The sequence below is a fragment of the Panthera uncia genome (assembly GCF_023721935.1).
Source record: "Panthera uncia isolate 11264 chromosome D3 unlocalized genomic scaffold, Puncia_PCG_1.0 HiC_scaffold_8, whole genome shotgun sequence".
In the NCBI taxonomy this organism is placed as follows: Eukaryota; Metazoa; Chordata; class Mammalia; order Carnivora; family Felidae; genus Panthera; species Panthera uncia.
This window is the reverse complement of record NW_026057586.1, coordinates 77,441,246-77,453,565: the sequence shown is the minus strand read 5'-3', so window position 1 is coordinate 77,453,565 and position 12,320 is coordinate 77,441,246. Positions and strand designations below refer to the sequence as shown.

The window sequence follows — 12,320 nt, the reverse complement described above, 5'->3', positions numbered from 1 at the left end:
CGTGGGGCTCGATCTCATGAACTGTGAGATCATGACCTGAGCCAAAACCAAGAGTTGGATGCTTGACTGAGCCACTCAGGTGCCCCCATACGCAGTTTTAAGAAGTAGTAGAGATCTGGGGTGCCTGGGTGGCTCAGTCAGTTGAGCGTCCAACTTCAGTTCAGGTCATGATCTTGAGGTTTGTGAGTTTGAGTCCCGCATCAGGCTCTGTGCTGACAGCTCAGAGCCTGGAACCTGCTTTGGATTCTGTGTCTCCCTCTCTCTGCCTCTCCCCCACTTTCATTCTGTCTCTCTCAAAAATAAATAAATTGTTTTTTAAAAAGAGAAGTAACGGAGATCTCATGCAGGCTTCACCAGCTTTCTCTGATGTTTGCATCTTGCAAAATGATAGCACAATATCACAACACAGATGGCGAGCAGATACAGTCCACATACAGAACATTTCCACCACCCCAAGGACCCCTCATGTTGTGCTTTTATAGCCACCCCACTTCCTTCTCTGTCTCCTCACATGTCTCCCTCCCATCTTTAACCCATGGCACCACTAATCTGTTCCCCATTTCTATAATTTTGTCATTTCAAGAATGCTCTATGCATGGAATCATCCAGTATGAAACCTTTTTGGATTGGTGCTTTTTTTTCCCCACTCAGAAAAATTATCTGGAGATGCATCCAAGTTGTTGAATATATCAATAGTTTGTTCCTTTTGGTGGCTGAGTAGTATTTCATCACATGGATGTACCACAGTGTGTGTGACCATTCGCCCATTGAAGGACAGCTGGGTTGTTTCCCCTCCATGGCTACTGTGGATAAAGCTTCTATGAACATTCAGGTATAGGTTTTGTATGAACAAATGTTTATTTCTCTGGGATAAATGCCCAGGAGTGCAATTTCTTGACAGCACATTAACTGCTATGCTTAGTTTCAGTTTTGTATTTTTATATTTTAATGTTTATGTATTTCTGAGAGACAGACAGAGAGTGAGTGGGGGGAGAGGCAGAGAAGAGGAGACGCAGAATCCGAAACAGGCTCCAGGCTCCGAGCTGTCAGCACAGAGCCCGACAGGAGGCTTGAACTCATGAACTGTGAGATCATGACCTGAGCCGAAGTTGACTGCCCAACTGACTAAGCCACCCAGGCACCCCTGTCATGTTCAGTTTTTAAAGAAGATGCGAAAACCGTTCTCCAGAATGGGTACACTATTTTACACCAACAATGTATGAGAGACTGATTTTCTCTGCATCCTAGCCAATGTTTGGTATTGTCACTATTTTTTATTTTAGCCATTCTGATAGGAGTGCAGTGACATTTCACAGTAGTTTTAATTTGCATTTTAATGGCTAATGATATTGAACATCTTTTCATGTGTTTACTTGCCATCTGTATATCCTCTTTGGTCTTGATTACTGTTAACTATATAATAAGCTTTGAATTTGGGCAGACTGATTCCTCCCACGTTATTCTTTTTCAAAACTGTTTTTAGTTATTCAAGTTCCTTTGCCTTTTCATATAACATTTAGAATAATTTTGTCTTCATCTACAAAAAAAAATATTTTGCTGGGATTTTGATAGGAATTGGGCATCAATTTTGAGGAGAACTGACATCCTAACTATGTTGCATCTTCCAATCCATGAACATGGTATGCGTATCAGCTTCTGAATCAGAAAAACAGGAACAGGGGTTTATGTCTTTTGCCCATTTTGAGAAGTTTTTGCCCATTATTTCTTGGAGAATTTTTTCAGCCCTGCCCTCTTTATTCTTTCCTTCAGCATTCTGATGACACCAATGTTGGACTTTTATTATTGTCCCAAGGGTCCCTGAGGTCCTACTCATTTTTTTTTTAGTCAATTGTCTTTCTGTTATCCAGACTGTGTAATTTCTACTGTTGTATCTTCAAGCTCACATATTCTTTCCTCTGTCCCTCCATTCTGTCACTGAGTCTCTCCACTGAGTTTTTACTTTTAATTCTTGCATTTCCCAGTTATATGTTCTGAAATTTTCATATCGTTCCTCTTTATATCTTCTATTCATTTGCTGAGACTTTGTATTTCTCTGCAGTGATTTCCTACTTTTTTCGTGTGTTTCAAGAGTGTTTGTAATTGCTTGCTGAAATAGTTTTATGACTGCTCTAACAATCTCTGTCAGATAATTCTGGAATCTCACTTGTCTCAATGTTGGCATCTATGGGTTGTCTTTTTTCATTCAGTTTGAGATCTTTCTGGCTCTTGGTGTGACAAGTGATTTTTCACTGAAGCCTGGACATCTGGGTATTAAGTTGTGAGACTCTGGTTCTTACTTAAACCTTTGGCTTTAGCTGGCTTCCCGTGACCCTGCCCTAGCAGGGAAGAGGGCGTGTGCTGTCTTGTTATTCCCTGGTAGGGCCAGATGCCTACGCCCTCTGCCTCTGTCGGCACCTGAGGACAGGAGGGGCTCCTAATTGTTGCTGGGTGGGGTGGGAATTCCAGCCCCTTCATAGGCCTCCACTGATACGCTCTTTCTGGGAGAGGTACTACTTCTTCTACTAAGAGGTACTATTGCCATTCCCTATGTAGCCTTCACGGACACCAAGCACAACAGAGTAGCCTCATTATTTGGGTGGTGGTAAAAGTTCTGACTCTCCACTAGGCTTCCACTGACCCTACCTCATCAGGTAGGGGTGCTACATTATTGCTGGATGAGGGGGCTCACGGTCCCCAACGCCAACCAGGCCACTTCACATCTTCAAGGCTTGGGACATGCTGTTATTTCGACTTGGAATATCTGTCCATCCCTAGTCTGCCTAGAAGACACAGTTCACAGCTCCCCTCTTCTGGGAAGTTCCCTTGACCCTCTGCTCCACCAGGTCAAGCACATCGTTCGCTCCTGGTGCTGGCTCTTCCCACTCACTCGGCTTCAGCTGTTGCTTCTACCCAGTCGCTTCTCAGCCTACTTGTCTGTTTTGCCCTCTAGGCTGGGAGCTCCCTATTCCCAGCCACAGTGTGGTCCTTAAACAGATGGGTGCTAGATGAAGGAAAACAAGAAAGAAATGAAGGGAGGGAGCCTTGGAGGGATGGAGAGAAGGAGAGAGGGAGGGAAAGGTCTATCTCTTCCTACTAGATGGTGTCTTATTCATCTTGGAATCTGCAGAACTTAGCACAGAAACAAAAACATAAGAGGTAGTAATAAGTGTTATATGAATGAGTGAATAACAGAAAAGAAGGAGGATTGGAATGAGGAATTGCATTTATGGAGCAAGGAATTATCTCTACCTCCTTGAGGGAAGGATTTAGGTCTTTCTCATCTCTGTAGCTCAGGGCTGATGTGAATAAACAGAATCATCTCAAGAGATAGCTGCGTATGGTGCCCACATTCCTTGGCCAAATTGCTACAATAGGAGGGGAAATTCCTTCTTTGGGTCAGACTGAGATCTATGGCCCAATGGGACCAGCAACAGGAGGTTGCATTCCATCGAGGGAAACTCAAACTCAAATCAGATCATTCCAGGAAGGGCTAGTGGCATAATTCCTCTTTCAGAGCACAGCTAAAATACAGAAACATCCTTCAGAGACCTCCCAGTCCAAATCCTTATTCTGTAGATGGGGACACTGGGACTCGGAGGGGGGGAGTGACTTACTGGTGTCATACAGAGAGTTAATGGCCTGGGTCCTTACCCCCAGCCCAGCAGCAGAAGCACAAGGTTGTCCCAAGTCACAAGAAACTCACATCTGACTCTGGGAATTGAACAAAAGCATGCTTATCTCCCATGTTCCCATTCCATTCCACCCAGTTGAGCACTGATCTGGACATGGTGGTGATGGTAACTGCCTCTCTCATGGACTTTTCCTAAGGAAACTGTCCCTACCCTCCAACCCAATAGACTGTGGTGAACAGACAGTCCTAAACAACCACACTTGTCTTGTGACCTCCACGGCCCACCCCCAACACAGGACCACAGGTCCAAACAAGATGGCAGCTGGCCCATGACTATGACATGGAATGAAAAGATGAGCTGGCCGACAGCATCAGGCGCACAGGCAGAGACGAGATGAGGTTCAAAGAGAACAGAAGAGCCACGACAGGCCAGAAAACAAAGAAGCCAAGGTTATGAGAAGTACATGGAGGCAGAAGCAATGACATGGAGAAGAGGGGAAGGTAGAGGACGAGACCAGTCAGCAGTAACAGACTGGAGCAGACCCAAGAAGAGCAGCTGAGTCACAATCATGATGGAAGAACAGTACAGTGATCCACGGCCCTGCTGGAGGTCCATGGAGCTGGCCCGAGTGCAAGACCAACTAGAAAGGGCAAGCCGGCATGCAGCCATTTCGAATAGCGTCACTACAGCAGGCGCATCTTCAGCCTTGGACACCACGGCAGATGGGGTTCTGATGCCTTGACCTGGAGGGACAAGGGCTATAGCCTGGTCCCCCAAGGAGCTGGCAGATACTGCCGTTTCTTCTTCTCCTCTGCCTCCTCCCCCTCCCCCTCCTCCCTCTTCCTCTTTCTGCCTCCTCTTCCTCCTTCTGTTCCTCTTTCCCCCATCAGGCCATTCCATGCCCTGACCATCCAGGGTCAGACTAAATCCTTGACGCCTATCACTGCATCTACTCCTTTCCACAATCCCAGTCATAGCTGCTATTGTGCTGCCCCTTTAATGGGGGAGGAGGGGAAGGAACCGAGGTAGAGAGAGCTTGCTATGGCCACACAGTCAGTGAAGGAACGAAGTTCGAAGGCTGGGCCTTCTGACTCCAAAATGCACACTCTAACTAACCATTACGTCGGGAGAAAAAGCCGGGCTTTTGTGAACTTGGATTGACTGAGCCAGACAGGAGAGGAGACAGAGCAATGAAAAGGAAGCCTTCAGACCAAATTGGCTCAGAAATCTATTGCACTAACCACATCATTGCCTGACAAAAAGAATCTGTGTGAAGCCAGTGAGAAGAGAAAGAGAGGAAAAAATAACCCGGCCCTGTGATAGATCCTGTCCACCTTCAAGTCAAAGCTGCTTTCTAAATAGAGGTTAATTTATTTCTCTTATCAAATTCTCCCGCTGGCAGACAAGCAGAACAATGTCACAGTCACTGATCTAGCTGACCCGTGTTTCTGTCCCATCTGATCAAGAGGCTCAGTATGTCGGCAAAGCCAGAGAGGAAGGTCTCGAGATGCTCTGAGCAGCCCGCCCCCTAAGATGTCACAAAGAAAAGGATGGGTTCTCTAGACATGCACAGTTACTTCTTAGGAACCGTACCATTTGAGCCTCCTAAGCACCCCCAGAGGTGGGGATCCCTTCTTCTAGAGACCTATACATATCTTATGCAAATAACAAAGAAAAAGTGGACCCGACCTAAGATCTGGATTGGAAACCCAAGATTTAAGCTGAAAACAGTATCTAGAATTTTCTGGATGCTTAACATGTGCCATGAACCATACTAGATGCTTGTATGTGGATTACTTCATTTCATCCCCAAGACAACTCTCTGAGGCTGGTGCTATTATAGCCACCGTGGACATTTTAAAACGTGGCCTCAAATTCCTTGGACTCCTCCCATCGGCAGGTGGTTTCTATGCCTCTTCCCCTTGAATCTGAGCAGGAGCGCGACAGCCCCCGTCAGTATGACAGAGCAGAACTGACACTACCGATCCCTGGCTAGTGACAAGCCAAGACAACGCACCAAGGTAATGCTAAGTTACAAAAGCCCAGGCAACTTCTGCCTTGTTGCTCAGTTGCTCGTCGAGCCCTGAGCTGCCAGGTGAGAAACCCGACCACCCTGAAGCCGCCATATTGTGAGGAACCCCAAACCATAAGGCAAGTCCGCATGTAGATGCTTCCGCTGGGTCTCCGCTGAACCCGGTCTCTGATGCACCACAGGCAGACACTAGACAGGTGACTGATGACGACTCTAGCTCAGAGGCTGGCATGCTTTTTCTTAACATGGCCAAATAGCAAATATTTTAGGCTTTGTGAGCCATGTGGTCCCCGTTGGAACCACTCAATTCTCAATCATAGTGTGAAAGCAGCCGTGGACAATATGGGTGTGGCTCATGCCAATATAACTTTATTCACAAAAACAGGTGCAGGTGCTGGGCTGGTTTGGCCTGTGAGCCACAGTGTGCCAATCTCTGCTCTAGAAGATTCCAGCCCCTAGCTGTGTAAGTTTTCCCAGTTCAGTCCCCACAGTTTCCACGAGCATAATTAAAAGGCTGTCGTGCTCCACTAAGTTTGAGGGGCTTTGCTGTGCAGCGGTAGATAACTGGAACGTACCCATTTCATATACAGGAAAACTGAGGCCAAGAGAAATTAGTGGCCTGCCCTGAGGCTCACCGCTAGTAAGTGGGAGAAGCCAGGGCTGACTGCAAGGTTCGCCTGCCTTCAGAGGCCAAGCTCTCAACTGCTTAGATGACGCCACAAGGAGCCAGATGGTGAATGGCTGAGAGCTAGTAGTAAAAACGGTGGGTGATAGTGTGTGAGAGAAAGAACATATGGGCTTTGGTGGGGAGACGTACACGGGGAGGTCAGAGACGGAGCGAGGGACCAAATTATGCACGGTCTTGCAGGCTGCAGAAGGAGCTTGATTTGTTTTCTCAATGCAGTAAAGAGCCACTGGGTGGTTTTGAGGCAGAGGGGGACAGGATTCAAATTGCATTCATTAGGAATCACTCTGGCTGCTCTCTGGAGGATGGACTGGGGAGAAGCAATACTCTCTCCAGCCTTATGCAGAGAAGCTAGACAGAGCCTTGCCAGTGAGAGGTCACCGAGCCATCGTGACGCTCATCTGGGTCCTGAACACAGGCGGTGACTTCCCACAGGCTTGGATTGATTTGCACTTTACCCACCTTCAACACGGTGCACAGAAGCACTGGGGAGTTTGAGAAATCACCTGTTGGCACGTGCAGGCTTTGCCTCCCACCATAAGGCTGCACGTGTCCCTGGGAAGGTTCTGGTGCAGTCCAACCAACAGACCAAACACCTGGAAATCACGCTGGAAATTTCCATGCCACAGTGGACAGGTGCATAGAGAGGCTGACCATCTGAGGACCAGCCAGAAGTCAACCAAACTGGCTGAGGCTCAGAGCTTGCCTCCCCCCCCACCTTGCCCCCCACATATCCATCTATCTAATCTCTAGCAGGAGCTCAAAAAACAGTCTTCCGTCCCTCGGTGGTCCGATTCAACAGATATGTCAACCCAGCCATCTGCAAGGTTAATCCCGGCAGGTTGGCAAAACATCTCACAGAGCAAAGGGAGCTGGGTCTGGATCACTCAGGAACCCTGCTTAGACTCTCCCGCAATCCCTACTGCTCCCTCCTCGACACATTCATTCATTCTCATTTCCGTGTGCCCTCTCTCTAAATTAGACAGATTTCTGGCACACTCACTCTCCACGGAGGGCTGGATGCTTTCCGCTAAGCTTTCCTTACATAAACCACATGGAACAAGGAGAGCCCAGGTGGGCTGGGAGGTGAAGGTTTCCAGAGCAATTCGCTCAAGCCCCCCTCCCTGCCCCTCCCAGGCAGTGGCAGCCCCAGCATACCCCGACCCAGCAGGACCCCGCCCTCACCTTGCTGATTTTGTTGGTTTTGGGGAGCGTCTGGCTGATGTGCAGGTCCGAATACCGGGGTGGCTTTCGTAGAGGGTTGTTGATGTCACACGGGACGGACTCTGTCCGGACTAACCTTGCTGGATCCGTAGGGGTAAAAACAGCAATTTGGGAGTTTAAGTACCGCTTCGTGTTAAACCGTTCTGCCAGGAAAGCCTAGCTGAGACCCCATCTCGAAGGCCTGCCCCCAGGATGGGAAGGGAATCCTCCAAAAACGATAGTTGTTAGGTCATGGCGTTAAGATCAGGTGTCCTCTGTGCTTTCTAGAATGTTTATGTTGTTAAGGAATGACTTGACAACTGTACATCTTGATAATGAAGCCGAAGCTATCCATTTGTTTTCGATACCATAATTGTTTCACGTGGGCATCATTTCAGAATTGACCCTCCTTTGAAATATAAGAGGTTCCTGATTCCTTAAGATCTACAATCAATGGATAAGCTCAGAATGTCCACCCATCCTTGCCTCCGTCTAACCTTTGTGTCGGGATCCTCTTTCGTCATTTGTGGGATTTCTCAGGCCCGGGCAGCCTGCTGCGTGTCAAAACACGTTTGTCCTAAACAAGGCCACAGGGATCCCTGGAAGGAAGGCTTAGTATCTCCAGACCTCCCCTCAATGTCCTCCCTGAAGCCGCACAAAAAGCTGGGCACACAGCTGATGCTAAATAAATCCAAACGACGTCATCCAAGCTTCTCTTCCCGTCACCCCTCTCTTATTATTACTTCTTATAGGGACCACAGGGAGGGGCAAATTGAGGAGCTCAAATTCAAATCTGATGCCTGGCAGTGTTACTTGTTAGTTGTTTTGTGTTGCGGGGAGAGGGGGGGTGGTGTTGGTGGAGAAGTTAAAGCTTTGGACTGACCCAGGAATTTAATTTCTCTGCTTAGCCTGAGCTGCCATCTCCATGGAAACCAACTATATTTTAAACTTCCTACCAACAAGGGTGGGGGATGGGGGGAAAGCAAGAAGCTGGAGGACTTCTGGCAAGTTCCACTGGCTTTGCATGTACGGGCACCTGCTGCCTTTGAGCAAAGGGGGCACGGCCATGAAGGCAGCACGTAGGGAGCCTTTCTTCAGGTGTCGGCCTCTGGAAGCGGGTCACCTTGCAGCAGGCTGGTTCTGGTCTCCGCATGGGAGTTGGACTCCGGCAAAGACCGCTAGGAGGTGGTTTCCCCAATGAAGCTGACCCAAGCAAGACAAGGGGTCAAGAGCTGTGAGAATTCAGCTTTAAAAAATAGCCTCACTGAGCATATACAGTTGTACAAGGAACAGATGGTTCTTAATTAAGGATGGGTGGGAAGGGGCAGGAGGGCTGAAGACTTTTCCTTCCCATGCCATTTCCTCCCCTCGTGGAGGTAAGCAATGCAAAGATCATCGAAAACCAACGGCCCAATGGCTTTGGAACACATCCCAAGGCTTTCGGCAGCAATTTGCTTCCTTCTTTGAGTTTCCCTTGGGCTCATTCTAAATCGGGGCAGATTCCCTGGAGCGTGCATTGACCAAGGCCAGGGGAGCTGAGAGGGACATAGCAGGGACAAGGAAGGACTCTGTCTCACATCAGCAGGTTGTGAACCTCAACATCGGCTCCAAGGCTCTAGCCCACCTATAGATGGGAGGGTGGGAGGGCAGGGAATTGGCCAGCAAGAATTTTAAAACTGTAATAAGTTGCTAATATCTGAAAATAATACAACTATTTGGGCTTTTCTTTGAAACATGAGAAAAATTCAGGTCCACGTTGTTTCTATCATTGCTGGAGTGGCTGTCCTCTCTAGAGGGTTCCTGGGCTCCCCTTCCACTTTGCATGGCCCCACCTGGCCACCTTCTCTTATTTAGGATCCTGGTTTGGCCCTGGAAGGTATCTGAGTTTGCAACTGGTACCCTAGAGTCTTGCCTTTTAAGGGGCAGAGGAACTGCCCACAGATTCGGTTAAAAATGCAGATTTTGATTCAGTAGGTCTCCTATACATTGAATAGCAAAGGTCAGAGCCAGTGATACCCAACAGAACTTTCTGTGATGATGAAAGTGTTGGCTGTCTGCACTATCCAATATGGTAGCCACCACCCGTGGCTACTGAGCCCTTAAAACGTGGCTGGTGTGACAGAATAATGGAATTTTTATTTTTATTTCATTTAAATTAATCTAAATCTAAATGGCCAGGGGTGGTTAGCAGCTACTGTATTGGACAGCACAGGCCCAGAGAGTCCCCTCCCCTGGTGAATGAATTGTAACGTAGATAACAGAAGCCAGAGATAACTGCTCCATGAGACAAGAATCAGGAGAACTATTTTGAAAGCTGGACTACAAGGTTTCCCCAGTTGAGTCCCTGGCAGGTAGGGAAAAGCCTCTCCTTCTGGTCTTTCCTTCGCACTAAATTGGTCTTGCTTTTTGTGCAAGATACAAGGCTGGCCACGGCTCTCCCAAGGGCAGCTGTTACCTTGCTGCTTGGACAGGTTGGCCAGGACACTCGCAGAGCCCCAGGGGACAGAACACAGATGGCCCAAAACCAACAGACCCAAGCCCGACCCCTCCCCATGCCCACCTCTGCAGGGCCAAATGATTGAGTCTGGAGAGCATGTGAGAGGAAACACTCAGCCAGCACTCTTTTTAAGTGGGAAGGAAAAGCAATGAGATTAGGGGGGAAAGAGAGGAGAGTGGAAATTAGGAGAGCAGACAAGAATGAGAGAAAAAGAGTTAGGAAGGGGGAGATGAATCTGGGGGCTAAAGTATCAGAGAGACCAGGAGCAGGGCAAGGAACAGGGAGAACAGGCACAGGAAGTGGATGAAGGGGACAGATGGCAGGAAGAAGAGCATCAGAAAGGAAAAAATTGGCAAATATCGGGGGATTAAGAGGTACGCAGAAATGGCCTGGATGGGACAGCTATCTCAGAGGGCCTGCAGGAGTCCCTGCGCCACCCTACCCCTAGGGCACCAAGTGTTAAATACTTACCTCCTCTGTGGATGATCAGGAGATGACAGGGTGGGGCTTCTTTGGTGCATTTGTTGTGGCACTTTAACCTGAGAGACAGAAAGAGAGAGAAGGATGGAAATATGGGTGGCTGGGAGGCTGGGTGGGTGGGTGGATGGAATGGTGCGTGAGTGGGTGGATGGGTGGATGGATGGGTGGGTGGATGGGTTGGTAAGTGGGTGGATGGACGGATGGATGGATGAATGGATAGATGGATGGATGAATGGGGAGATGGATGGTGGTTGGATGGATGGATGGATGGAATGGTGGGTAGATGGAATTGTGGCTGAGTGGGTGGATGGACGGATGGAAGGATGGATAGATAGATGAGTGGATGGACACATGGTGGTTGGATGGATGGATGGATAGATGAATGGATGGATGAATGGGTGGGTGGGTAGGTAGATGGATAAACAGATGGATGTGATGCCTTGGTGGTTTAGAAATCTCTAGAAGCCGTGGATACAAAAATCTGAGATGAGATAGGGCAGCTAAAGTATCTCCTTGGCACCTAGGAAATCAACTCTGAAGAGAGTCTGTTCCCATTCCCCTCACAGGTCAGTCCTGGGTGGTTCAGAGTGGGTAGCAACTCTTTCACCAACCATGTCCACTTGGACTTTATGCTTTGAAAGATATTTCCACTTTTGGTCTGTATTTTTAATCTTTATTGTCATCGTCATCATCCAATCCTAATAATCTTCCACTGTTTTCTTGTAAATTCATCTGGCAACCATGGCACTAAACATATTACATACACTATGTCATTGGACCTTTATAACAACCTTACACAATGGATATTATCATTCCCATTTTACAGATGGAAAAACAGATTAACTGAGCTTTCCTGGCAGAAACCTCAGGTCAGTGGTGCCAAAGGTGGTTTCTCGTTCTTCTTAAAGCCTCAAGCAACAGGACACAGCTAACCATGGCTTCCCCTTAGGATGAGATCAGTAACGGCTATTCAGTTTTAGACGTACGAAGAGTTTAGAGTCAAAATGTCCTACTTTGAGACAATGTCACCTTGCTCTCCCCCAAAGAGTTACCAGACTTGAAAAGGATAATAGATAATAGAAACCCCAAGTAATTTTGACCTGGCTTTGTCTTTTCCGTTTAGAGTTTTACGTCAGTAGGAAAGATACACGCTGTGGCAGATGCTGTGGGTACCCCACCTGCATCCTTTTGGGTTCCCTTATCATTTCTGTGCATGCCAGCCTAACTTCCAACAGCCAACATCTTTGCCAGAAGACACCCTTAGCCTGCTCAGAGGTTTAATATTAAAATACACAGAGAGGCACAGGAGCTTTAGATTTGCCCTCGACCTTCTTCCTCTCTAGGGATTTGACAGTTCTCTTTAACAGAATGGTCTCAACACCCAGTCATAGACTCAACTTTGACTCCCCCAATTAGTCTAGCTCAGTGGTTCTCAAAGTGGAGTCCTGAGACCAGTCACATCGGCACCATCCGGGAACTTTTCAGAAATGCCAATTTCTGGGACCCCCCCCCCCCCCCCCCGGATTGATGGATCTGAGACTCCAGAGCTGAAATGCAGTTCACACGTTTGGAACAAGCCCTCCACCTGAGCGTGATATGTGCTCATGTGTGAGAACCACTGGTCTAGTTGATTGTTTTGGAACGTCTATGCACATTTGCCCAATTATTTTTTTGTCTTCAGTCTTTTGGGTCCTAATAGGGCACTGAATTCCTCTCTCATATGGAAAGGTTAGCCCTGAGGCCGCCAGGAGTGCAGGGATGAAGCGGGGCGGGGGGGGGGGGGGGGGGGGG

The 12,320-nt window shown here is 48.0% G+C and overlaps 1 protein-coding gene across 1 annotated transcript in view; it reads right to left on the bottom strand.

Moving 5' to 3' along the window:
• KSR2 (kinase suppressor of ras 2) overlaps nt 1–12,320 on the bottom strand; it is a 325,968-nt gene that overhangs the window by 75,854 nt on the left and 237,794 nt on the right. The window contains exons 6-7 of the mRNA XM_049619270.1: nt 10,521–10,588; nt 7,535–7,653 (exon numbers count right to left, since the gene is read on the bottom strand). Of these exons, the coding sequence (XP_049475227.1) occupies nt 7,535–7,653; nt 10,521–10,588 (187 nt within the window). The remainder of the gene's footprint in view (nt 1–7,534; nt 7,654–10,520; nt 10,589–12,320) is intronic.